Here is a 26,206-nt window from a genome sequence, read left to right as displayed (position 1 = left end):
TAACCCTGGCCCTGTACAGTCACGGGGGAGCCACTGAGAACTGGGACAGACCCTCCCAAAAATAAGTGCCGCAGTTAAGCCTCCAGTTAGGATCAGAGGTGAGGACTGCACTAAACCCAGTGTTTGCAGCCACTGGCCTTTTTCCCCGTTAAGACGTTCACATGTCAGCCCCTTCCTGGCTGTGGCTTTTTTTTGTTTGTTTTTTTGTTTTTTGTCTTTTTGCTTTTTGCCTTTTCTAGAGCCGCTCTGGCGGCATATGGAGGTTCCCAGGCTAGGGGTTCAATCGGAGTTGTAGCCGCCAGCCTTCACCACAGCGTGGGATCCTTAGCCCACTGAGTGAGGCCAGGGATCAAACCTCCATCCTCAGGGATACTAGTCAGATTCGATTCAGCTGAGCCACAAGGGGAACTCCGTGTTTTTTAAATGGCTGCACCCGCAGGATATGGACGTTCTCACGACTCATGCCTCAGCTGGAGCAGTGCGGGATCCTTAACCTGCTGTACCACAATGGGAACTCCTCTATGTGTTTGCAAAGGTGATTATGTGTGTGGTTGAGGTTGAGGTCCAGAGGGTTTGAATCCCACAGGGGCTTCAATTTCCTTACCTGGTAATGGACACAAAGCCACTTCTTGCGGAGGGTACACCAGGGCTGTCTCTACTGCCTCCCCAGGCCTGATGCCGACCAGCCTCAGTTTCCCAGCCAGCAAGGGGTGGAGCGAGGGGTGGGCAGCCGTTGGGAATCCCAGTGTTGAAAGGTGACCACAAACGCTCTCTCAGGAGGTGGGAGGAGGGGGAATGGGGCAATCACCCTAGGGCGCCTCCTGGGGGAAGTGTCCTGGGGGCCCTCCTGACAGCTCGGGTGACTGGAAGAGGGTCTGGAGGAATATCAGGATCACGGTGGGGTCCTTCTCCTGGTCTGTCCCCAGTGATGAAGATGAGGCAAGGCTGGCTGTGATGGCACCTTCCCAACAGGAGGCCTGGGCCTAATTCTGGGCACTCAGGAGCCATGGAGAGTTCAGAGCAGCAGGAGGGACTGAGCCCCAGGCGCTGCTCAAAAACTGCACATATTAACCCCCGAGGTGCTCACCACGGGGCAGGGGGAGTGGGGCTGTTCATGTCCTCGTGCGGAGACAGGGAAACTGAGGCCCAGAGAGGGGATCCTGAGGCCACCTGACTGGGAAGGGGTAGACCTGTGGACTCCAGACTTGACCCCCTCTCCAGCTGTGATCTGCTCGCATGGCCAGCCTGGTCCATGGGAGCAGAGGTTGGGCGGCAAGGTGGGGCCTCAGGGGGGAGGATGCACAAGTGGGATCCCGAGAGGGTGTCGATGGGGAGCAGGCTTGAGGGGAACGTTAGACTGAGGCAGAGGTGGAGGGGGCCAGGTGGGGGACACTGGCAAGTAGCAGGATTGAGCCCCAGGCTCCCACATTCGGGCTGGTCAGGGGACCCCAAGTACACCATGATCTCCACTTCCTACATCCTCCCCAGTCCTGCCTGGAAGAGCGCCCCCAAAGCCCAAGACACAAATAGGTGTCTTGAGATGTGAGGGTCCACCACCAGCCCCAACCTCGTGGTGTCACTTTGGAAATCTTATTTTTAAAAATTGAGGTGGAGTCCCCACTGTGGCACAAGGGGATCAGTGGCCTCTCTGGAGAACTGGGATGCAGGTTTGATCCCCAGCCCCGCACAGTGGGTTAAGGATCCAGCATACCCCCTTACACCAGCCAGAATGGCCATCATCAAAAAGCCTACAAACAATAAGTGCTGGAGAAAAAGGAACCCTAGTACACTGTTGGTGGGATTGTAAATTAGTGCAAACAGTATGGAGGTTCCTCAGAAAACTAAAAATAGAACTACCATTTGATCCAACAATCCCACTCCTGGGCATCTATCCAGAGAAAACCATGACTCACAAAGACACATGTACTCCGATGTTCATTGCAGCGCTATTTTCAATAGCCAAGACATTGAAACAACCTAAATGTCCATCAACAGAGGAGTGGATCCAGAAGATGTGGTACATATACACAATGGAATATTACTCAGCCATTAAAATGAACAAAATACCAGCATTTTTAGCAACATGGATGGACCTAGAAACGATCATGCTAAGTGAAGTCAGCCATACGAGACACCAACATCAAATGCTTTCACTGACATGTGGAATCTGAAAAAAGGACAGACAGAACTTCTTTGCAGAACAGACGCTGACTCACAAACTTTGAAAAACTATGGTCTCCAAAGGAGACAGTTCGGGGGGGTGGGGGAATGCGCTGGGGTTGTGGGATGGAAATCCTATAAAATTGGATTGTGATGATCATTGTACAACTATAAATGTAATAAAATCATTGAATAAAAAAAAAAAAAAAGGATCCAGCCCAGGTCAAAACTGTGGCTAGGATCTGATCCCTGACCTGGGAACATCCATAGGCTTCAGGACAACCAACCAACCAAACAACAACAAAAGAGGTGGAAAAAAATAAAATAAAAATAAATAATAAATTGAAGTCCACATAACATAAACCAGCCATCTTCAAGTATACCCACCATTGTTTTCTGGAACAGTCACAGAATTGTGCAACCATCCCCACAGTCTAATTCTGGAACATTCCATCTCCTCCAGAGAAATCCCATTTCCTTCATCCATTATCCTCCTAACCGCGCCCCCACTCCCCATCCCCAAGAGCAGGCACCCCCATCCTTCCCAGCCCCTGACAACCAGAAACCTACCCTCTGTCTCTGTGGATGTGTCTGTTCTGGATGTTTCCCATCCGTGGAATCCCACACTGTGTGTCCTTCTGCATCTGCTTCTCTCACTGAGCATCGTGGTCTCCAGGTCCGTCCACATGGTAGCAAGTGTCGGGTCTTTTGTCTTTTTCAGCCTGAGTGATGCTCTGTGTGAGGGGGACACATCTGTCTGTTGCAGAACTTTTGGGTTGTGTCCATGTTTTGGCCACTGTGAGCATGTACATGCAGCATTTCGAGGCTCTCTTTTCAGTCCTCTTGGGCACGCACCTAGGAGGGGGATGTAGAGTGATGTGATAATTCAGTGTTGACGGCTTTGAGGAGCTGCCAGACTTTCCACAGAGGCTTCACGGCTTTACACTTCCCCCAGCCATGGATGAATTTCCAGTTTCTCCACCTCCTTGCGAACACTATTTGTTCTGCCTTTTTTGTTGGCGCCATCCTAGAGGGTGTGAAGTGGTGTCTCACTCTGGTTTTGGGTTGCATTTCCCTGATGAGTAATCATTTTGCGCATCTTTTCATGGCACATTGGCCATCTGTGTATCTTTGGGCAAATGCCTATTCAAACCCTTTGCCAATTTGTAATTGGTTTGTCTTTTTGTTGTTGAATTGGAAAAATTCTTTACATATTTTAAACACTTCAGCCTTGTTTTCCTTTCTCCTTGGCCTCATCTCTTGCCCAGGTCCTCGGCGCCTGAAACTTCTGAGGACCCTACTTCGAGAATGGGGAAGGGGCAATAACCTGTCAAGCACCATGTGGCTCCAGGGACTCCTTGGCCATGCCTGCCCCCTTTACAGATGCACAGACTGACGGCAGGCACCCACAGACAAAAATCCTGGAGGAGATGGAGTTCCCATTGCAGCTCAGTGGGTTAAGAACCTGACTAGTATCCGTGAAGATTTGGGTTCGAACCCTGGCCCCACTCAGTGGGTTAAGGATCTGGCGTTGCTGTGGCTGTGGTGTAGGCGGGCAGCTCCAGCTCCAATTCCATCCCTAGCCTGGGAACCTCCATATGCTGCAGGTGTGGCCCTAAAGAGCAAAAAACCCCACCAAAATCATGGAGGTGAAAAGCTGGACACGAAAGGCCACACAGCCCATGATTCCATTTATGGGAAACGTCCAGAACAGGCACATCCACAGACACGGGGGGGGGGGGGTTCCTGGTTGCCGGGGGGGGGGGGAAGGATGACTGCTGATGGGAACGGGGATCCCTTTTGGGGAGATGGGATGTTCTAACATTATGGTGATGGCTGCAAAACTCTTTGGAGACACTAAAAACCACCGACCTGCATCCTTTAGATGGGTGAATTATATGCCAATAAAGCTGTTTTAAGAACATAAAAAATAGGAGTTCCCATCGTGGCGCAGTGGTTAACGAATCTGACTAGGAACTATGAGGTTGCGGGTTCGGTCCCTGCCCTTGCTCAGTGGGTTAAGGATCCGGCGTTGCCCTGAGCTGTGGTGTAGGTTGCAGACGCGGCTCGGATCCCTCGTTGCTGTGGCTCTGGCGTAGGCGGGTGGCTACAGCTCCGATTCAACCCCTAGCCTGGGAACCTCCATATGCCACAGGAGCTGCCCAAGAAATAGCAAAAAGACAAAAAAAAATAATAATAATAATAATAATAAAACACACACCCAAAAGCCAGCAGGACTCACCGCCAGGCCCAGTGGGCAGTGGTGGGGCCCAGGCGCTCAGGCAGGGAAGCTGGACCAAGCTAGCATCGTGAGTAACGCTCACGTTCTGCTGTGCGGCTGTGTGTCACCCATACCTGAGGCCTGGCTCCCCTGGACAGAGTGGGGGACAGGGCCCGGATGGGCAGTTGGAGGTGTCCAGGCCCAACCCAGGAGCAGTTGGCTCTGGAGGCCTTGGGCAACTTCCCTTTCCCCACTGGGAGGGCCTGGCCCCTGGGAGGGTGTGGGTGCCAACGGCTGAGACTGGGTATAAGGCACCACCATCCCAGCTGCCCCCCGCTGTTCCCATCATGCCAGCACTCAGATTCCTGGCCCTGCTGGCCAGCCTGCTGGCAACCTCCAGGGTTGGTGAGTGCCTGCCCCAGCTGGTGGCCCCCATCTATGCAGCAGTCCAGCTGCAGGGGAGAGACCAGGGTGGAGGGACCAGCCAACCCCAGCCCCTGTTTCCCTGGACTCAGGACTCAGGGAGGGAAAGGCCCTGGAAGGGTGCATACCTGTCCTTTTAGGGGCTGGGGGAAGGGAGGCCAGGGTCTCCCCAGGGATGGGGCTGAGACTGGGGGAGCTACAATGTCCCCTTCCCCAGGCTTGGCCACCCTGGCAGACATTGTGGGCGGCAGGAGGGCCCAGCCGCAGGAGTTCCCGTTTCTGGCCTCCATTCAGAAACAAGGGAGGCCCTTTTGCGCCGGAGCCCTGGTCCATCCCCGCTTCGTCCTGACAGCGGCCAGCTGCTTCCGTGGCAAGTGAGGAGGGGGCCTCGAGGTCGGAGGAGGCCTCAGAGAGGGAGAGAGCTCAGGACATAACTAGGGGGTGGACTGGTAGGTTGGGGGGGGCTTGGCAAAGAGGAGGGGAACTTGGAAAGGGTTGAAGGGCTTGGAGAGGGAAATGGGGGGGCCCAAGAGGGGAAGAGCCTACCCCCATGAGGGTCTCAATCTGAAAACGGGGGTGGAGAGGAGTTCCCTGGTGGCCTAGCAAGTTAAGGACCTGGCCTTGTCACTGCTGTGGCTCCAGTTCAATCCCAGGCCCGGGAACATCCACATGCCAGGGGCGCAGCCAAAGAAAAAACTGAAAACAGAGGGGCAATGTGGCTGTGAAAGGGCAGGGTCTTCCCCACAAGCTCCCAGGGCTGCCCCAGCCTGGTGTGTCCCCCCACCCCCCACCCACTTAGGAACAGCGGAAGTGCCTCTGTGGTGCTGGGGGCCTATGACCTGAGGCAGCAGGAGCAGTCCCGGCAGACATTCTCCATCAGGAGCATCAGCCAGAACGGCTATGACCCCCGGCAGAATCTGAACGATGTGCTGCTGCTGCAGGTGGGTGCAGGGTGATGTGGGGCCAGGGGCTGGCGACAGCCTGAGGGGCTAAGGAGGGATGAGCCAAGGTTAAGGAGCCTGGTGGTTAAATCAAAGGGCAAAGGGCACAGTCCCTTCATCTTGCCTCCACTGGGGGAAAAGCAAGTTGTTACCAGGTGTTTCTCTTAGGGCAGAAGCACAATGAGCTTCTTTGTACGTATTTCTTTGCAAAAGTTGAGACAACTTGCACACCACCTCCCAACAGAATTTTAACCTACCCATTTATCCACATCTTTTCTGACACTGGGTATTACAATTAAAAAAAATTTTTTTTGGCCATTCTGATGCCGGGGAAGGGGGGAGTATGGTACCTTGTTTTATGTGCATCTCCTGGTCAAGCTCTTCACTTTCAGGATCTCTCAACCACTTCACAGTAGGAATGCTTGATCCTTCTCTTTCTATAGTGGAGGAACTAGAGGCCCAGGGAGGTAAAGTCACTTGGCGAGGATCCCATAGCAGGTTACTAAGCTGGGATTTGAAACCAGACTACTTTATAGACCAAAATTCATGTTGCTGCCATTCTGGCTCCCAGCATGACTCCAAGAGGCTCTGATCCCCAGTTCCACCCTCTCCTGACTCAATTTTCCCTCCCCAGCTGGACCGTGAGGCCAGACTCACCCCCAGTGTGGCCCTGGTACCGCTGCCCCCGCAGAATGCCACAGTGGAAGCTGGCACCAACTGCCAAGTTGCGGGCTGGGGGACCCAGCGGCTTAGGAGGCTTTTCTCCCGCTTCCCAAGGGTGCTCAATGTCACCGTGACCTCAAACCCGTGTCTCCCCAGAGACATGTGCATTGGTGTCTTCAGCCGCCGGGGCCGCATCAGCCAGGTAGGAGCCGTGTGGAGAGGTCATGAGCTCCTGGTGGGAGAAAGGCAGTCCAAGACAGGGCCCTGGGATTAAGTGTGGAGTTAGAATCAGCTGTTTCAAACACTGAGCATTTTAACAGCCTGAGAGACCCTATTTATGAAACACTGCAAGCCAAGCCCTGGTGGGGGCTGGAGACACAACAGGGAAGTGAACAAAGCCTGCCCTTCTGGAGCCAGGAGTTCCCAGACCTTGTGGTCGGGGGGAGTCAGACAGGTAGCAAGGTGACAGGAGATGTGCAGGAGTTCCCCCATGATGTAGTCCCAGCTCCAGGACGCAGGTTCGATCCCCTGGTTTGCATAGTGGGTTAAAGGATCCCTCATTGCCCCAACTGCAGCATAGGTTGCAACTGTGGCCCATGGGGCCGCCCAAAAAGAAAAGAAAGGGGGGGGGCATGCACAGGACAGGCCCAGCCTGGAGCGTCAGGAAGTTCCTGGGAGCGTTGGAGATCTGAGCTTCGAGTAAGCCCAGCAAAGGTGAGGGAAGAGCGTGCAGGGAGAGGGAACAGCACGTGCAAACCACCAGGAGTTGGAACAGGACGTGGGCTGCAGAAGCACGAAAGGGCTCTGTCGGAGCCGGGGTTCTGGCGGGAGTGGAGGGAGGGGCGCCCTGACTGGTGCCGCCCCTGCAGGGAGACAGAGGCACCCCCCTCGTCTGCAACGGCCTGGCGCAGGGCGTGGCCTCCTTCCTCCGGAGGCGTTTCCGCAGGAGCTCCGGCTTCTTCACCCGCGTGGCGCTCTTCAGAAATTGGATTGATTCAGTTCTCAACAACCCGCCGGCCTGAAGGATCCCCTCGCCGAGCCCGTGGGAGGGGGGCCTGTTAGCCCCCTGGAGCCCTGCCCCCACTGCCACACCTCCCGCGCTGCGTGTCCCATCCCAAAGCCCCATCCTGGACCGCTCTGTCGAGGCTGTAATAAAGAAGCTGTTACCATTCTCTCCGCAGCCCCTGATATTTGCTTTGCGGGGGCGGACAGGGGCTGGGGGCCGAGTGCATGAACATCTACCCGCATTAATGGCACCCACCCCGTGGGGCTTCCACTCACTGAATTCACCCTGAGAACCAGGGGCTCTTGTGATCTGCACCCACAGAGGTGGCACCAGGGCTCAGAGATGTTGGGTGACTCACCTGAGGTCACAGAGCCAGAGTGGGCTTTGAACCCAAATCTGAGAGATTCCAGGCCCCCTTAACCTTCTCCCATTTTGGTGGAGAATATAGTCACCCCTCAGTGTCTGCAGGGGCTTAGCTTTAGGCACCCCATGGAAAACCAAAACCCACCATGCTCAAGACCCTTATGTGTAATATGTGCCCATAACTTGCATACATCCTTCTGGACTAGATGACTTACAATACCGGATACAGTGCAAATACTGTGCAAATAGTTGCCTGCACAGCAAATTCAAGTCTTGCTTTTTAGAACTTCCTGGACATTTTTTTTTCAAATATTTTTGATCTGTGAATGAATCTGACTAGTAACCATGAGGTTGCAGGTTTGATCCCTGGCCTCATTCAGTGGGTTAAGGATCCAGAATTGCTGCGCACTGTGGTGTAGGTCACAGGCATGGCTCAGATCCTGTGTTGCTGTGGCTGTGGTGTAGGCTGGCAGCTGTAGCTCCAATTCCTGGCTTGGGAACCTCCATATGCCACGAGTGTGGCCCTAAAAAGCAAGAAACAAACAAACAAAATATTTTCAATCTGAGGTTGCTTGAATCCAAGCATGTGCAACCCCGGGATAGAGGCCTAACTACGTATTGTGCAGCAAAGTCAAAAGACCACAGGAAACTGGCTTTAGATGATTTGCCACTTGAAACACAGGTTAAAGAGCCATGCGGAAAGAACTAAAATATAGATATTAAGTAATACACAAAGTTATATAAATAATAGATAAGACAATAAAAATGTATAGATAACAAAACATAAACATAATTGAATAAATGATATATAAAATAATGAACATAGGAGCTCCCATTGTGGCGCAGCGGAAATGAATCCGACTAGGAACCACGAGGTTGCAGTTTCCATCCCTGGCCTTGCTCAGTGGGTTAAGGATCTGGTGTTGCTGTGGCTGTGGTGTAGGCCAGCAGCTGTAGCTCCGATTAGACCCCTAACCTGGAACCTCCATATGCCACAGGTGTGGCCCTAAAAAGGACAGAAAAAAAAAAGACAAATAAAAATAAAAATAAAAATAAATAATGTATATAATAGTCTATTAAACTGAATAAAATTGTTTTATTAAAATAAAAATGGGGACTTCCCCTGTGGAGCAGTGTTAAAGGATCTGATGTTGCTGCAGCTGCAGCTCAGATTCAATCCCTGGCTCAGGAACTTCCATATGCCACAGGTGTGGGCATAAAAAAATAAATAAATAAATAAATTTTTGATCTTTTTTTTGTCTTTCTAAGGCCGCACTCGCGGCATATGGAGGTTCCCAGGTTAGGGGTCTAATCGGAGCTACAGCTGCTGACCTATGCCACAGCCACAGCAATGATGGATCCTTAACCCACTGAGCAAGGCCAGGGATGGAACCTGAAACCTCATGGTTCCTAGTCGGATTCGTTAACCACTGAGCCACGACGGGGAACTCCAATAAAAAATAAAAATTAAATCACTCATTACATTATATGTTAGTATTTATTACATATTATATAGGTATTTTTAAAATCATGATAACAATAAAATGTAATTATAGCAAATCCGTTGTGTGAATATTAATATTCATAGTATATACATATTTTTATTTTATGTGCTTATAATAGAATATATATAACGGGCATCTAAAATCGATAAGATAAAAAACAAGAGCCCAGGAGTAAACAAAACAAAACAAAACAAAACAACCGTGTAAAGGAGGTAGACAGTTCACCACAAAGAAACAGAAGGTTTTTGAAGATGTGGAAACACCCTCCCTCTGCCCCCACCGTTGAAACGCCAGCTCGCCCCCTGGGCGGGGGATTTTTTTTTTTTTTTTTGGTCTTTTGTCTTTTTGTTGTTGTTGTTGTTGTTGCTATTTCTTGGGCCGCTCCCGCGGCATATGGAGGTTCCCAGGCTAGGGGTTGAATCGGAGCTGTAGCCACCCGCCTACGCCAGAGCCACAGCAACGCGGGATCCGAGCCGCGTCTGCAACCCACACCACAGCTCACGGCAACGCCGGATCGTTAACCCACTGAGCAAGGGCAGGGACCGAACCCGCAACCTCATGGTTCTTAGTCGGATTCGTTAACCACTGCGCCACGACGGGAACTCCATGGGAGGGGGATTTTTAAGCGCGGAGTGAGCGCGAGGCCTGCGGTCCAGACGGAGCAAGGACCCCGCGGGGTCGCCTCTGCTTCGGGGGGGGGGGGGGGTGGGCTGCGACGGGTCCGGGCACTTGAACCAGGCGCCACTCTGAGGGCTGCCCACCTGTCACCTGGCTCTGCATCAGGGACAGTTCCTGCCACGTGGCCGGAAGGAAAGAGGAGGCCAACCACCGCGGGAGGGGAGAGGAGAAACCGCAGACTCCCCCGGGGGGAGAACACAAAGCCCAGCCGCTAAGAGGCATGTCCCGTCGGCCTGGAAACGGGATCGCGCAGCTCCGCCCTTCTCCCCTCCCCACCCCCCACCCCCGCAGCCGCCCCACACACCGGTGAGGAGAGGGGCTCGGAGGGGTCAGAGGTCCGCCCCGGCTGGGTTGTGTGGGGCTCCGTGGAGCCCCGAGCCCCCTGCCCTGACCCCGGCGCCTCCCATTCCGCCCCCGCCCCCGCTGCCTCCAGAAGCCCTAGGTGGTCGCCCAGAATGACCTGCCACCGAGGTTGGTCGTGTTGCTATCAAGCCGTTTTACAAGAGGGGAAAGTGAGGCCCAGAGAACTGCCATCCTCATCCTCGTGGTGGTGCTGAGGCTCATTGCGTACCAGCTGTGTGCCTGGCCCTCCTTCCACAGTCCTAGTCCAAGGGGCTGGGGTTTTTTGTTTCAATAATTTATTGAGGTGAAAAAAAAAAAAACCATTCAAAAATAATTTATTGAGGTGAAATTCACATAATGGAAAATTAATTTGTTTTTTGGTTTTGGGTTTTTTTGTTTTTTTGCCTCCTCAGTGGCATTCGGAAGTTCCCTAGCCAGGGGTGGAAGCTGTGCCACAGCAGTGACAACACAGGATCCTTAAACCACTACGCTGTGCCCAGGAATTGAACCTGCACTTCCCCACAGAGACAGTGCTGGCTGCACCACAGTGGGAACTCCAAAATTCTTTTTTTTTTTTTTTCTTTTTAGAGCTGCTCGTGTGGCACATGAAATTTCCCAGGCTAGGAGTCCAATTGGAGCTGCAGCTGCCAGTCTACATCACAGCCACATAGGATCTGGCCACATCTGCAACCTAAACCACAGTGCATAGCAAAGCTGGATCCTTAACCCACTGAGCAAGGCCAGGGATCCAACTGGCATCCTCATGGATACCAGTCAGGTTCATTACTGCTGAGCCACAAGGGGAACTCCCAAAATTCATTCTTTTAAAGTGTAGGGAGTTCCCCTTGTGGCTCAGTGGAAATGAATCTGACTAGTATCCATGAGGAAGGACAAAGGTTCGATCCCTGGCCTTGCTCAGTGAGTTAAGGATCTGCTGTTGCCTTAGGTCACATGAGCTGTGGCATGCAGCTTGGATCCCGAGTTGCTCTGGTGTAGGCTGACAGCCACAGCTCTGATTCAACCCCTAGCCAGGGAACTTCCATATGCCGGCCCTGAAAAAAAAAAGACAAAAAAAATAATAATAAAGTGTACAATTCAGTAGTTTTTAGAGAACTCACTATGTTGTGCAACCATCACCTCTAATTCCAGACGTTTCTTCCCCCCAAAAGGCAGCCCCATCCACATGAGCAGTCACTCCCACCCCTTGACAACCAGGAACCCACTCTCTGTGACTGTGCCTGTTCTGGACTTTTCCCATCCATGGCACCCCACGCCGTGTGTCCTTCTCTCCCTGAGCATAGTGGTCTCCAGGTCTCCAGGTCCATCCATGTGGTAGGAGTGTCGATGCTTCTCTCCTTTTCAGGCTGAGTGATGCTCCCGTGCAAGGAGGACATGTGAGTTTTGTTTGAACCCCAATGTTCAATGTTCTGCACATGTACCCAAAAGTGGAATTGTAGGTTCATAATGGGTCCTGTTTTGCAAGGAGAAACTGAGGCCCGGAGAGGAACGTCCATGGCTCAGAAGCCTAGAATGGTCCAGGGACCCCACCTGGACTTAGGTCAAGTCACCATCTGCCCATTGTTCCGAAGGTGAGGCTGAGGCCCCAGGGGGATTGGGTCCAAGGGCATATGGTCCCAGCAGGTAGCCCCAAACACGGCACCCTTGAGAAAGAAGAGGGAAAGAGAAAGAGACACCAAGTTGAGCCTCTCCTGCTATCCTCCCCTCCAAGCTGGGCGGGTCCACTTAAGCCCTGCTTGGCCCCCTCCCCGCCCCATTCCCGGCTGGGCCTGAGGCCGTTGCCTGTTGCGCCACCTACGGTTGGAGCGGGAAGGGGCCAAGGCTGCAGCTCCAGCCCCACTTCCCCTCCACCAGCCAGCCGACCCCCAGAGGCCCCAGAAGGTTCCCTCTCAGTCACACCCCCAGGGCACCCCACGACCCCTAGTTCTCCACCCAGAACCATGCAAGCCTCCACCTTCAGGCAGCTCCCCACCCCTGCACTCCCCCACTCCAGGCCAGGTGACCAACCCCAGGAGCAGAGAGGGGACCTGGGGCCATCCTCCTGCCTTCGCTGATGCCATGATCCCCCAGGGAAGCTCCTGGCTCCAAGCCAGTGGGCAGTTATTCTAGCAAGCTTGTATTCGAGTGTTTCTTCTTCTTTTTTGGTTAAAGTTTTATTGACATGTACTTCAGATATCGAACAGCTCACCCATTTAATAGTTCGGTGGTATCTGGTAGCCACAGGGTTGTACAACCACCATAGCTATTTCCAGAACATTCCATCACCCTAAAAAAAAGTCCCATCTTCATCATCAGTAGTCACTCCCAGATCCCCCCCCCCCAGCTCCTGACAAATAGGAACCCACTCTCTGTCTCTGGATGTGCCTGTTCTGGATGTTTCCCGTCCATGGAGCCACACACTGTGTGTCCTTCTGTGTCTGCTTCTCTCTCTGAGCATCGTGGTCTCAGAGTCCATCCATGTGGTAGGAATGTCGGGGCTTCTCTCCTTTTCACGGCTGAGTCTGTGTCCCCTTTCAACAGCTGAGGGTTAACTGAGCCCTTTTTTTCTTGTTTTGGCTGCCCAGCTGCATATGGAAGTTCCTGGGCCAGGGATCAGATCTGAGCTGCAGCTGCAACCTATGCCACAGCTGTGGCAACGCCAGATCCTTTAACCCACTGTGTTGGGCTGGGGGTCGAACCTGCATCCTGGCACTGCGAAGATGCCACCGATCCCACTGCACCAGAGAGGGAACTCCTTAATTGAGCTCTTACCTGTATCAGGTAGGTTAATCCCTGAGATGGGGATGTTCCCATCGCTACCATTATTAACAGATGGGGAAACCAAAGCCCAGAGAGGTGGCATTTCCCGCCCAGAATCACAAAGCACAGCAGAAATTTGAGCCCAGGCAAGCGGCTCCGGAGCCTGGAGTGTAACTGCCCATTGCTTGCTCCCAGAGGAGCCTGGGTCTGAGGAAGTCGCGGGTTGACCCAGCCCAGGTGCTGAGTGGACTAAGCAGAGATTGCGGAGAGGCATGGCAGTAAAGGTAAGGGTTTGACAGGGTGACAGTGACAGTACCCAGGCTGGCACATGCACTGCCCTTGCCCTCACTGTGTGCCCAGCACCTTCCAGAGACTTGACGGATAGACTCCTCCCACGGTCGCCTAGGAGGGTGGACCACCCCACTGTACAGGTTGGGAAACTGAGGCACCAAGCAGCCTGCCCTCCCTGGGTTGGTTGCAAAGATGTTCTCAGCCAATGAGAAAAACCAGTTCTGAAACTCAACAGCAACTCAGGGTTTCTGTGGGTGCCTGTTGGGCGCTGACTGGGGGCCTAGGGGCCATTTCCAAGTGCTCGGCTGATGAGCAGGGGAGCAGGGGAGCAGGGATTGGGAGCTGGTGGGCGCCGCTACTGGCAGGAGTCCTCAGGGGCAGAATGCAGGTCAGGCTGTTCTTGGCTCAGAAGATCCCCCAGAAGATCCTCATGGATCCCAGGGGGGAAAAGGTCACTTGGTGACAGAGGGACCCGGAGTCTGCACGCTTCCTATCAAGGACACAGACCCCCTTTAGCGTGGGGGCCCTTCCCAGGACCCCTCCCAGTCCTCCGCCAAAGAAAGGGCCCGAGGAACAGAGCTCCAATGCCAGGAGACGTAAGGGGGTCCTGGTTGTGCACTGCAGAGGCCTGTGGAGGGGATCCATGTGGCCCCGGGGAAGCTGGGGCTGCAAATCCGGGAATCCTGTGGATTTCTGTAAACATGAAATGACCTCAAAAGAAAAAGTTGAAACACTTGTTTTTTGGCCTCCAATTCAGTGAGCTCTTCTATCTATGTTTCTGTAGGTCAATGTTTTTCATGATAATGAGGCAGTTATGAATAAGTCCATAAATAAATGCATGTCTCCTCTGCACCAGAACCCCTGCCTCACCACCACTCCCACTGACACGGGGCTAGAGCATCCTCTATGCCAGGCAGTCCTGGGCTCTGAGGGGTGAGCCAGCATCACTGCCCCTACCACGTGATGCCAGGAGCCCCCTGACGGCACCGTGATAACTACAGGTGTCCCTGTCTGTCCGCTGGGGGAGGAACTGCCCCCAGTGAGAGCTCTGCCTTAGAGGGAAAAGCAAATGCCCCAGACAGAGTCAGAACAGATACTCCTGTGGGTCTCAGGAGGCCCCTGGCTGAGACCCCTCCCTTTCTGGTTTGCTGAGTGGACTCCCTCCAGACCCTGCAATTGCCGGCAACATCCTGCCTTGCTGGGGCTGTGGGGACCTGAGGGGGGAGGCAGTGTCCCCTGGGAAGTGGGGGCCTGTGTAACTCTGAGGGCTGCGGCCCCCTGCCCTGCCCGCCCCAGGACTGCTTGCATGAGGTAGGTGGCCACCACCTAGCTTCCCACACTTCTCTGAGGAGCCAGAGCCCAGAGCCTGAAGCCCCTCGTCCTTCCTGGGGTGCAGCTCTGACCCCAGAGCTGGAAGAAGGAAGTGGGGATGCCCGGCCCCAGTGTGGGGCAACCCAACGGCCTCCTGAATCGGGGCTATAAGAGGGGGCAGCCAGCAGGGGGAATTGTCCGACCATGACCCGAAGCTGTAGACCTTCCAGCCCTGCCCTCGCCCCTGTCCTGCTGGCCCTGCTGCTGGGTGGTGAGTGGGGTCCGTGTCCGTCTGTCCCATTGCCTAGGCCCATCGGATTAAGGGGAGTGTCCACCCACACCAGCCAGTCCAATGTCCCCCACAGATCAGATGGGGAGACCGAGGTAGGCCGAGCAGGCCTCCGCTGGCTGCTCAGGATGAAGCAGAGGGGAGCATGAGAGCAAGGCGAGCCCTGGGCTATTCAGCTCCGTTTCCCCATCTGCAAACTGGACGAAACCTAGACCTCCCCCAACCCCTGCCCTGGGGAGGTGTCCTAGGGCAGAACTCCAGGACAGTGCCTGGCACACACAAGCTCAGTAAGTGTGCATGCACGAATAAGTGTGTCAGAGGATGAATGCTGCCAGCGTCGAGGAAGAATAGAAGTTAGAGAGCCCCTCTGCCCTCACCCCCGATGACGCTTTTCCAGGCCTTAGTTTGTTCATCTGGAAAATGTGCAGCTCCCCACCCCAGCTCCTTAAAAACCTTCTGACCTCCAGGCTGGGGAACCTTCAGGAACAATAATGATAATGATCACTGGGCTCTCTGGCCCCAGTGCTAACTGTCCCAAAGCACAGCCCCGTTTCCTCCAGCAGACCCCAGGCCCTCTCTGCTACCACGGGATCCACAATTTGCAGATGGGGAAACAGAGGCTCGGAGGGGTCCTGGGCCTGGGGGTCCCACTGCAGCTCTGCTCTCCCCCATTGGGTGCCCTGGGTTGGGGGGTCAGGTGAGGGCCGCTGACCCAGGTATCCCCAGGTGCAGCTCGGGCCGTGGAGATCGTGGGTGGGCAGGAAGCCCAGCCCCACTCACGCCCCTATGTGGCATCGCTGCAACTGCCCTGGCCCCCCAACAGCCACTTCTGTGGGGGCACCTTGATCCACCCAAGCTTCGTGCTGACCGCAGCCCACTGCCTGAACACCATGTGAGTGCTCCTGCGTGGGGGCGGGGCGGGGTGGGGTGGCCCTGGTCCAGGGGAGCCCCCACCTCACCTGGTCTCACCCTTTCCATCTGCCCAACCCTCCCATTCCAAATGGGGCAGCACCTTCCCTGCTCTCCCACCTGCCACCCCCCCTCCCCCGCCATGCCCCAGGAGCGTGAGGCTCAAGTCAGGGGTCCAACCCCTGGGGCGCGATGCCGAGGGGGCAGTGGGGTCTCCCTGGGGCCGCGGTGGGGAGGCACTGAGGGGCTGCATCCTCAGGAAGGGGTGGGGGGTGCAGGTGGGGCTCAGGGGCTAAGGGACAAACAATGAGCGCCCTGACCCACAGGAACCCCACACGGGTGAATGTGGTGCTGGGGGCCCACAACCTGCAGACCCCAGAGCCCACCCAGCAGATTTTCAGGATCGCCCGCCTATTTGAGAACAACTATGACCCACAGCAAAAGCTCAACGATGTTCTCCTCCTGCAGGTGGGTGGGTGGGGCCAGCAGGGCCTCGAGGTCGCAGTCGGTTCCTGCTGTGCCCCGGGGGTGTGGGACATGGCTGGGATACCGATGGCCTGCTGGGGAGACAGCCATTTGCCACTTTTCAGCATGTGGGACACCTGCTGCCTCCCCACTTCTGCCCAGCTGTGTCCCCGCACCCCAGCCTTGGTACAAACTTGGCTTCTCGGGGAGGCTTCCCCTCCCCCAATACTTGAGTGATAGCTGCCCCCACCCCCGATTCACTGTTCACCCTGGTCTGTATCTCCCTTGACTATACCCCCTACCACCCCAAAAGAGTAGCTCCTCAAGGCTTGGCACAGGACCAAGCATACAGTTGGTACTCAATAAATGCTGTGTAAGTGAATGAATGCAACAGTGACTAAAGCTGCCAAGGGGAGGCTCATGGTCTCAGAAGGTAAAACTGAACCCTGGAAGGTTTGGAGAAGGACCAGTGCAGACACCCTGGAGGAGGTGACCACCGAGGTAGAGCCTGAGGCAGGGGAGGGGCCAGGCAGAAAGAAGAGCAGGCGCAAAGACCCGTGGAAGCACTTTGAGCTGCTCAGTGGGTGGAGGAGGCTCCTGGAGCTGGGGGCTCACTACCTACCTACCACCCTCTGCCCTAGCTGGACCGCCCGGCCACCCTCAACACCCAGGTTGCTGTGGCCCAGCTCCCCCAGCAGGACCAGCTGCTGCCCCACGGCACCCGGTGCCTGGCCATGGGCTGGGGCCGCCTGGGCACCCTTGAGCCACAGCCCCGGGTTCTGCAGGAGCTCAATGTTACCGTGGTCACTTTCCTGTGCCGGCCACAGAACGTGTGCACATTTGTGCCCCAACGCAGCGCTGGCATCTGCTTCGTATGTACCTGCAGGGGGCTCCAGGGCCCACCAGGGGAGGGAGTGGGCGGACAGCTGGGCCCAATCCTGCCTTCTCCTCACTGAGCTGTGGCAGGCTGGGCTCCGGGCCCCCATCTGGAAGGTGGGCACACTCTCAGCGAGGGTTCGCAGGATGACCTGTGGAACTGCCTCAGCCCAGTGTGGGTGCTCCTGTCGAACCTGGGGGAGGTGTGGGTTTACCCACCCAGCCTTGCTCTAGGGGCCACACCCAGAATCCTGGGATCCAGGTATACAGCAAGGGGCCAATAAATGCCCACTCTCCCCCACAGGGGCCTCATTTCCCTCTCACCCATGTGCCTTAAAGGAAACCTCACACTGAAAAGGTTTCATCCTTAAATGGCCCCTTCCCTTGAGAGAGCCCCATTGATGCTGGACCCGAGGCTGGGTGAATGACCGACCTGCCCCCTCCCCAGGGGGACTCGGGTGGCCCCTTGATCTGCGACGGCGTCCTCCAGGGCGTGGACTCTTTCGTCATCCGGGGATGCGCCACTGGCCAGTTCCCAGACTTCTTTGCCCGGGTTGCTCTCTACGTGAACTGGATCCACTCTGTGCTGAGGAGCGTGGGGGGCGAGGACGGCCCTGGAGCCCCCAACCAGAACCCCCACAGGCGCTGAGGCCGAGCTGTGACAGAGGCGGCAGGTCTGCTTCTGATCCTGTGACCACCCCCTGCACCCCCATGCCCTTGGCTCCAGCCCCACTGAGCTGTCAATAAAAGCTGAAACGCCCCCTGACTCCTGTGTGTCCTTCCCACAGGAAGATGTGGGGGAGAGGGCCCAGGGTCCTCAGCATCCCAGTCCCCAAACCCTGAACACAGGGTGGGGGTTGGAACAGAGGCCTGGAGGCTGGAGGAGGCCCCAGGTCACAGTGAAGCCCACTCCCCAGATGCCCAAAAATGTGTGACCCTGGGCAAGTTACTGCCATCTCTGTGCCTCAGTTTCCACATCTGGAAAATGGAGTCACCCCAGACATTTCCTAGAAGTGTCCAAGGAGCCCCACCCTGGCCTTGGGGCTGGGGGTGTCCTGTCTGGCTCTGTGTCCCCCAGCTCTGCAGCTGCTTGAGGACCAAGCTGTCATAACATGGGATGTGCCCAGGGCCTGTGGGGCTCCTGAGCCAGCCAGGAAGCAGAAAGGCTATCAGGGAGGCAACCTGGAGGGGGCAACAATGCCTGAGCTGACCCCTAATGTGAGAACAGGAACGAAAGGAGAAGACTTGCCAGGCAAGGCACAGGAAGTGCAAGGGCCCTGTGTCAGGGCAAACTTGGGGATGTGGGGGACAGCAAGGCAAGCTGTGTGAGGGAGGTGGCAGGTCAGGAAGGGGTGGGCCAGGGCAGGCAGGGCTCTGGAATGAACTGACTAGAGGAGAGGGCTAAGGCCAGGCAGAGGTAGGGGTAATTGGCCAGTTGCGGAGAAGGCAAGTGGCCGGGGAATGCGGCAACTGAGGTTCAGGGAGAAGGACCCCACCCACCAGCTCACAGGAGGGACACAGCAGAGCTGGAAGGCAGCTCTTTTGTTATAGGTTTACTCTGCTGCCACCTGGTGGCAGCGTGCAAATTCAAGCAAGAGCCAGAATTCCCTGGCCTGTGACACCTCAGCTAACCATCCCAGGGGAGGAGCTGAGACTGGTTTACAGCACCATCAGGAGCTAGCATGTGTTGAGATGAGGGACAAGTCTGAATCCTGGGAAGTGTATGCCAATCAGTGTTGGGGAATGCTGGGAATTCCCCACATTTCCCATGGGCTTAAGGCGGGAAGTGATAGCTATAAAAAGCCCAGGGGGACTTCTGGTGCCCAGCAATGGGGGTAAATGAGGTTTGCTGGAGGGAATGTTGGATTGAGGCCATTGATGGGAACTCAAAGACTCAGACAAAACAGCCCTGGGTGTTTTCTATTTTCCATCAGCGTGTGTGTGTGTAATATGTGTGAGTGTGTGTGTGTATGTGAGAGAGAGAGAGAATGATGAGTCAGGAAAGTTCTGCCCAGCAAAGATGTGCGTGCGTGTGTGCTTGTGTGTGTGTGTGAGAGAGAGAGAGAATATGATGAGTCAGAGGAAAAGTTCTGTCCAGCAAAGATCAGACCCAAGGAGTTCCTACCATGGCACAGTGGGTTAAGAAGCTGATGACAGTGGCTGGGGCAGCTGCTGAGGCATGGGTTCAGATCCCCTGCACAGTGGGTTAAGGATCTGGCATGCAGCTGTGGCTTGGATTCAATCCCTGGCCGGGGAACTTCCATATGCCCCAGGTGGGGCCACAAAAATAAAAAAGATCACACCCAAGAAGGGGAGCTAAGGTTGGGGGCTCTGGAGCCACGGGTGGATTTGCTGGGGTTCTGCAGATTCAGGGAAGGACAAATCCACAGAAATAATAAATAGAAATAATAAACAGGAGTTCCCTCATGGCGCAGCAGAAACAAATCCAACTAGGAACTATGAGGTTGTGGATTTGATCCCTGGCCTTGCTCAGTGGGTTAAGGATCCGACATTGCCATGAGCTGTGTGCGTGATGTTGGTCACAGACACAGTTCAGACATGACGTTGCTGTGGCTGTGGTGTAGGCCGGCAGCTGTAGCTCCAATTAGACCCCTAGCCTGGGAACCTCCATATGCCACGGGTGCAGCCCTAAAAATCAAAAAAAAAAAAAAAAAGAAAGAAAAAAAATAATAAACAGGATGTTTGGGGAGAGCAGGGCCACTCCCCACAGCTCCGGGGTCTCCTGGCCTCCAGCAGTGGGAAGGACACTCAGAGTGTCGTTTTCCTTTAACAAAGATCAAGTGAGGTGCCGCCACTTCGTCATCACACTCTGATGGTGAATCAGGCTCCCCCAGACGCCTGGCCCTGCCCTCCAGGGGGTGGTTAATGGTTAACAGACCCTCAAGGACCTCACTTTCTTACTGAAGAACTTCACAAAAGTTCATTCATTTAATCCTGGGACAATCCTGTGAGTTGGCGACTGATTATCATCACTTCTGTTTTACTTTTTTTTTTTTTTTTTTGCTTTTCAGGGCTGCACCTGCAGCATATGGAAGTTTCCAGGCTAAAAAGCTGAATCAGAGCTGCAGCTGCCAACCTATGCCACAGTCACAGCAACACGGGATCTGAACTGTGTCTATGACCTATACCACAGCTCAGAGCAACACCGGATCCTCAACCCACTGAAGGGGGCCAGGGATGGAACCCGCGTCCTCATGGATACTAGTCGGGTTCGTTACGACTGAGCCACACCAGGAACTCCTATCACCACTTTCATTTTACAGATGAGGAAACCAAGGCACGGAGTTGTCTGTAGCATGAAGTCATGGTGGGCAAGTGGCCACGCCACCCTCTGAACCCAGAAGCCAGGTGCTTAACCTCTATAACCACTGAGAATGGAGTATACAGGTGGTGCTCAATAGAAGCAGCTTTGGTTAAATATCCCTGCCTGAAGCGCATCCCCCAAAGTCTGGACCTCCTCCATCCTGCCCCACCCCAAGATTGGAAACAGGTTGTGTATGCAGCAGGCGTTTAACAAGTGCTCTATGGGATCCTGCTGTATAGCACTGGGAATTATATCTAGCCACTTACAATGGAGCATGATAATGAGAAAAAAGTATGTATATATGTTATGTGTAACTGTCAACTTGATGTACAGTAGAAAATTGACAGAACACTGTAAACCAGCTATGATGGAAAAAATAAAAATCATCATTGAAAAAATAAATAACATGTGCTCTATGGTGGCTGTAACTCAATCGAGAAGGAAGGGAGCTGAGACGGGCTGATGTGCCTCAGCCCAGGGGAGGGACGAAGGGTGGACACTGAGCGTCTGCTGTGTACTGGAGAGAGATGGGGGTTCACCTGCCTGTGGCCACACACCAAGGGGGCCCAGGGACAAACTGGACTTCAGCCCCAGCCTGCTTCTGGGCATCCCTGGGTGCCCCCGCCTGCCTGTTTCTGCAGATGGATCCGTTGGTTCCCTCCCCTGAACCCTGCTCCAAGCCAGGAGAACGTTGCTTCTTGCGACAGCCTTGGCTATGGCCGTTGCAGCTGGAGCAGCCGCCGGGGGGAGGTGGGAAGGGGAACAGGGGCCCCTGGGCTGGGGACTGGCCCTGACGGACCCCATCTCTACTGTTGGCTTAAGTTCTTCCAAGGTCTGGCCAAAGCTCTCAAACTTGGATGGAGAGCCATGGTCCAGCTGCCAGGCCTGGGTGGGAATTTTTTTTCCACTGCCTCAGGCTGGAAGTGGCTTCAGAGAAGCTCAAAGCAGGGGGTGGGGGTGTCCCAGAACCTCTGAGGGCCACCAGAGACTGAGCCTTGGGTGGCAGTGAGTTCCCTGTTAGGAGCCACAACCAAAGAAAAGATGGAAATCAGGCCCCAAGAGAGAGACCCAAGGCTGGAAGAGGAGGTAGCAAGTTACCTTCCTGCTGTGACCTGTGGACATCTGAGTTTGAACCCCAGTTCCCCCACCACATCACTGGGTAGGTGGTTTGCAGGGGCGGAGGGGGTGGGGATGGTGGCTCACTGTGCCTCAGTTTCCCCCTCTTAAATGGGGACCCAGCAGGCCCTGCCATGCCTCCCAAATGTCAGGACAGTGCTGGGGGGCTGCCATTATTACAGGGACCTGGGTAAACCAAGGCACGTGGGCATCCCAGCCAAGTCCTTTGGGCCTAGGTTGGGGAGATTTAGCAAAAACACAGGAAGCTCATTAATTCTGAATGTTGGAAAGATAAAGACTGACTTTATATAGATCAGTATATGCTGTGCAATATTTGGGATATACTTACACTTAAAAAAAAAAAAAGTTTATCTGACATTCCAATTGTATTGTGCGTCCTGAGTTTTATCTGGTGACCTTCTGGAGCCAGCCTGACCCCCTGCTCCCGTCCTCCTCCCGGATTCTTCCCACCACTCCCTCATCCCCCATATCCCCTGCACTGGGAGAGGGCGGAGAGGAAGTGGGGGCACCTGGCCCCACCATGGGGCAACCTCAACGGCCTCGAGGCAGGGGGGTTATAAGAGGGGCAAGGGGATTCCAAGAGCAGAGTCACTGCTGCCCCAGCCCAATCATGACCCAGAGCTGCAGACCCTCCAGCCCTGCCCTGGCCCCGGTCCTACTGACCCTGCTGCTGGGCGGTGAGTGGGGCCATGCAGGTCTCCTAAGGGCATCCAGTCCTGCCTCTCCTCTTACTCTGCACCTTCTTGGTCCCTCATCCTCATGGGGAGTGACAGTTGGGGTGAGGTGGGAAGGTGGGGGTCTCTAGGCACCCCCCGGGGACTCGAAGGTGGGAAGGTGGGGTCTCTAGGCACCCCCCCGGGACTCGAAGGTGGGAAGGTGGGGGTCTCTAGGCACCCTCCGGGGACTCGAAGTGGGTGAAGTCTAAAGCTCTAGCTGCGCCCTGCAGGGGGACCATGCAGGCCACTCCCCTCTAGGGACAGGGTGGCTGCCTTGTGGGGGTTCACTGGCCGACTGACCTTGGCGGGGCTCCTCCGCGCGGCTCACCGCCCCCACCGCCTGCGCCCCCAGGCCCCGCGCTGGCCTCGGAAATCGTGGGGGGCCGGCCGGCCAGGCCACATGCATGGCCCTTCATGGCGTCCCTGCAGCGGCGCGGAAGCCACTTCTGCGGCGGCACCCTCATAGCGCGGAACTTCGTCCTGTCGGCCGCGCACTGTCTGAACGGCTTGTGAGTGTACCCCCACCCCCGCAACCTCAGTTTCCAGTTTTCGCGGGGCCGGGGCTGGGGGCCTCGGCCGAGGTGCGCGGCTCTATGGGACCCCTGCGCCCGCACGGGTGACGACTCAATCGCCTCCTCCTGCCCCAGAAACTTTCGGTCCGTGCGCGTGGTTCTGGGGGCACACAACCTGCGACGGGGCGAGTCCACCAGGCAGAAGTTCAGAATCCAGCGGGTCTTTGAAAACGGCTTCGACCCCATGACCCTGCGGAACGACATTGTGGTTCTCCAGGTGCGAGGCGCGGGTGGGGAAGAACTGGCAGGTGCAAAGGCCCAGCTTAGTTTGGGGAGGGCGGAGCATGGGCAGGAGACTGGGGACACGGTGAGGACAGGCCTGGTGTCCCATCTCTCTGTGCTTCAGTCTTCCCCTCTGTGAGACGGAAATAAGTCAGATGCCAGGACAGCAGGGAAGCTCTGAGCAACTGTCAATCAATAAGGATAGTATTTCTGGAGCCCACAGGGATGAGGCGCAGGGACCTCTTGGTCCGTGGAAATAGGGTCAAAATTCTCCACGTTCATGTGAATAGGAGACTGGAGGGAGAGAACTGTCCTTCCCCACTGCTTGAATAGCTATGGTTATTTTCTGTAAAGTTCTAGAACAATGGCTTTATTGCTGGTGGTGTTACCCATAGTTTTGTTTTCTTGAGTACCTACTGTTTACTGGACTCAAAACATGTCTGGGGATGCCCTGGGTCACAGTGGCTGCTCGCACTTTACAAACAGGAAAGGGTGGGAACCATCCTGCAGGGTGGATATCTGGCTCTCAGATATCCCAGGACCATGGTGGAGCCCTGGGTGGGGGAAAACTTGGGGCCCAGAAAGATGAAGGTTGTTGTTCACTGCCTCCTGTGACCTGCCACTGCTCTGTACAACCTGCTGCAGCTCAACAGATTTGCCTTCATCAATAGCAACGTGCAGGTGGCCCAGCTACCTGCTCAGGACCAAGGCGTGGGGGAAGGGGTGCGATGTCTGGCCATGGGCTGGGGCCAGCTGGGCACGAACCGGCCACCGCCCCGAGTCCTGCAGCAGCTCAATGTGACTGTGGTGACAGCCCTCTGCCGCCCCACCAATGTGTGCACCCTGGTACCAGGCCGGCAGGCTGGCATCTGCTTTGTACGTATCTTGCGTTCCCACAACCCACCCCTTGCTCCCACCCAGGCTGCAGCAACCAAGACCCCTGGAAGAACTTCCAGCTCCTGAAGGGCAGTGGGTGGGGATGTTAGGGTGGGGCCTGAAAGCCCAGCCTCCCAAACTTGTCTGCTTCCACAGGGGGACTCCGGCGGGCCCTTGGTCTGCAATGGGCTGGTCCAGGGGATAGATTCCTTCATCCGGGGGGGCTGTGGCTCTGGGCTCTTCCCAGACACCTTTGCCTCCACCGCCAAGTTTGCAGACTGGATCAACTCCATTATCCGACGCTATGGTGATAATGACAGCCCGCCTCTCCACCCCAGGATCCCTGTGGGCAGGACCCTCTAGAAAGGCGGCCCCTGTTACCCCACTCCCCCCGGCTGGGCTCTTCCCATGCAGCATCATGCAGCATCTGACACAATAAAAACCCTGTTTTGTAGAATGTGCCTGGGTGTTTGTTGGTTGTGCAACTGAGTGTCAGAAGTCCTCAGGTGAATGTCTTGAGCATGTCACAAGTACGCTGCTACCAAGTAGCAGCAAATTTAGTGCACCAAGATAAAAAGTCCCTTCCTCATACTTCACTAAAGGATACCAGTAGCCGTTTCTGGCTTCCCCTCCTATAAAATGTCATTAGACTCTTGTTGCAGGTGGCAAGAATGCAAAGCACTATAGCAGGTGTTCATTCTGAGTCACAAGGATCATTCTGAATCTTTGCAATCTTCACTCATCTGTTTCTGGCTCCAGCCCCTAAAGTAGTTCTTATATAAGTGCCTTGTTTTACAGGCGAGGAAGTAGAGATGCAAAGAACTGTAAAGTCATGCTCCAGGGCCTGGGTTCGAGTCCCAGCTCTGTGACTTTGGGCAAATTGCTCACTGTTTCTCTGATTCTCAGTTCCCCATGGGGAAGACTGAGGCACTGTCTGGGGAGGACCCAATCAGGGGTTGGGGTCCAGGCCAGTCTCGGCCTCACTGGGTACGGAAACAATCCTTCCTCCACTTCCCCAACCTTTTGCCTTGGGACACCTCAGGGTCTTAACTAGTGCTGTTCCCTCTGCCTTCCAGCTTCTCCCTAAGGTTGTCCTCAGAACACCTCTCCCCACAAGGGCCAGCTGCTCAGGCAGGTGACCCACTGCCCTACAACTGCTTTTTCCACTTAATACGATATCTTGGCGGTCTTTCCATGTCAACAAAGCATCCCAGGATCTGCAGGGTTATTTACTGAACCATTCTGTCTTTTTGGGTAATTTCCAAATTTTGCTGCAATTTCCAATCCTTTTACTTACATAATCTGCACTCCACATTCCAATGGGCTTTTGTTTTAGAGTTTCTGATTTGAGCAAGGAAACATTTTAGGGTCTAACAAATTGCATTTGTTATGCTGTTTTCTATTTTTCTCTGTATGTGTGAAATGGTCCACCATGAAGAAAAAAGAAGGAAAGGAGAAAATACCATGCACTGTTCCTCCTGGGGACGTTCACGGTCCTCCCCACCCTTGTGGTTACACACAGCATCTCCCCCGAAGAGGTTCATGAGATGTTGACCCACCATCCCCAGCTTACAGAGAACCATGTGACCCAGGTTCTGCTCATCAGAACCTGCCAACCCACAATGGCTGCTTTAGGGGCATGAGATCCAAACTCAACCAATCAGAGGCCGCCTTGAGATGCTGGCTAGAGTGATGGGGAATTGGCAGAGGGAATAACTGGGCCATTGGTCTGAGTCTAGGGCCCCTGAGGCCACAACAGGGGAGACTGCTGAGGAGACAACCCATCAAGGAGGAAAAAAAGAAACAAAACATTGTTCAGGTGCCTGGATTAAGCTACACCTGAAGGTAGACCCATAAACTTTCCATTTAAATTTTCTTGTTGAAGGTTCCAGCCCCTTACACTCCATTTTTTTGTCACTTGTATGCAACAGTCTTTCCAGCTGTCCCTACTCATCAACAATATTCTACTTAAAGGGTGTCAAGCCCCAGAGTCACAGCAATGTGGACAAGGGCGTTGGATGACCTTCCCCCCCACCCGACCTCAGCTCCAAGTTGCAGGAGGAAGGGAAAGAAGGGAGGGGCAGAAAATGAGGAAGTGGGTTGTTTACAAACTGGGCTTGCTCTCCAGCTGCTGTTGCGAAACTCTGGGGCTGGAAGG

The 26,206-nt window shown here is 54.8% G+C and overlaps 4 protein-coding genes across 6 annotated transcripts in view; 3 read left to right on the top strand and 1 right to left on the bottom strand.

Annotated features, from left to right (window-relative positions):
• Positions 4,394 to 7,582, top strand: AZU1 (azurocidin 1). The gene is made up of 5 exons (XM_005661420.3): positions 4,394 to 4,786; positions 5,022 to 5,178; positions 5,604 to 5,745; positions 6,380 to 6,610; positions 7,278 to 7,582. The coding sequence occupies exons 1-5, from the start codon at positions 4,729 to 4,731 to the stop codon at positions 7,428 to 7,430; spliced, it is 741 nt and encodes a 246-aa protein (XP_005661477.1). The 5' UTR covers positions 4,394 to 4,728; the 3' UTR covers positions 7,431 to 7,582.
• The window catches only part of MED16 (mediator complex subunit 16), a 35,920-nt gene continuing 21,115 nt past the window's right edge, over positions 11,402 to 26,206 (bottom strand). Inside the window, exon 16 of one of the 3 annotated variants that reach the window (XM_005661362.3) lies at positions 11,402 to 11,963. The gene's annotated coding sequence lies outside the window, so the exon portion shown is untranslated. Of the gene's footprint in view, positions 11,964 to 21,918; positions 23,306 to 26,206 lie in introns of those variants that run through there. The other 2 variants (XM_013994797.2, XM_013994798.2) reach the window with 2 other exon arrangements.
• On the top strand, positions 11,971 to 17,960 carry PRTN3 (proteinase 3). The gene is made up of 5 exons (XM_013994800.2): positions 11,971 to 14,932; positions 15,677 to 15,842; positions 16,186 to 16,327; positions 16,966 to 17,196; positions 17,649 to 17,960. Exons 1-5 carry the CDS (start codon positions 14,866 to 14,868, stop codon positions 17,847 to 17,849), a joined length of 807 nt encoding a protein of 268 aa, XP_013850254.1. The 5' UTR covers positions 11,971 to 14,865; the 3' UTR covers positions 17,850 to 17,960.
• On the top strand, positions 22,156 to 24,505 carry ELANE (elastase, neutrophil expressed). The gene is made up of 5 exons (XM_003122986.4): positions 22,156 to 22,339; positions 22,731 to 22,887; positions 23,026 to 23,167; positions 23,818 to 24,048; positions 24,205 to 24,505. The coding sequence occupies exons 1-5, from the start codon at positions 22,183 to 22,185 to the stop codon at positions 24,409 to 24,411; spliced, it is 894 nt and encodes a 297-aa protein (XP_003123034.2). The 5' UTR covers positions 22,156 to 22,182; the 3' UTR covers positions 24,412 to 24,505.

This window comes from Sus scrofa, chromosome 2, assembly GCF_000003025.6.
Source record: "Sus scrofa isolate TJ Tabasco breed Duroc chromosome 2, Sscrofa11.1, whole genome shotgun sequence".
Taxonomy (NCBI): domain Eukaryota; kingdom Metazoa; phylum Chordata; class Mammalia; order Artiodactyla; family Suidae; genus Sus; species Sus scrofa.
This window is presented reverse-complemented; position numbering and strand designations above follow the sequence as displayed.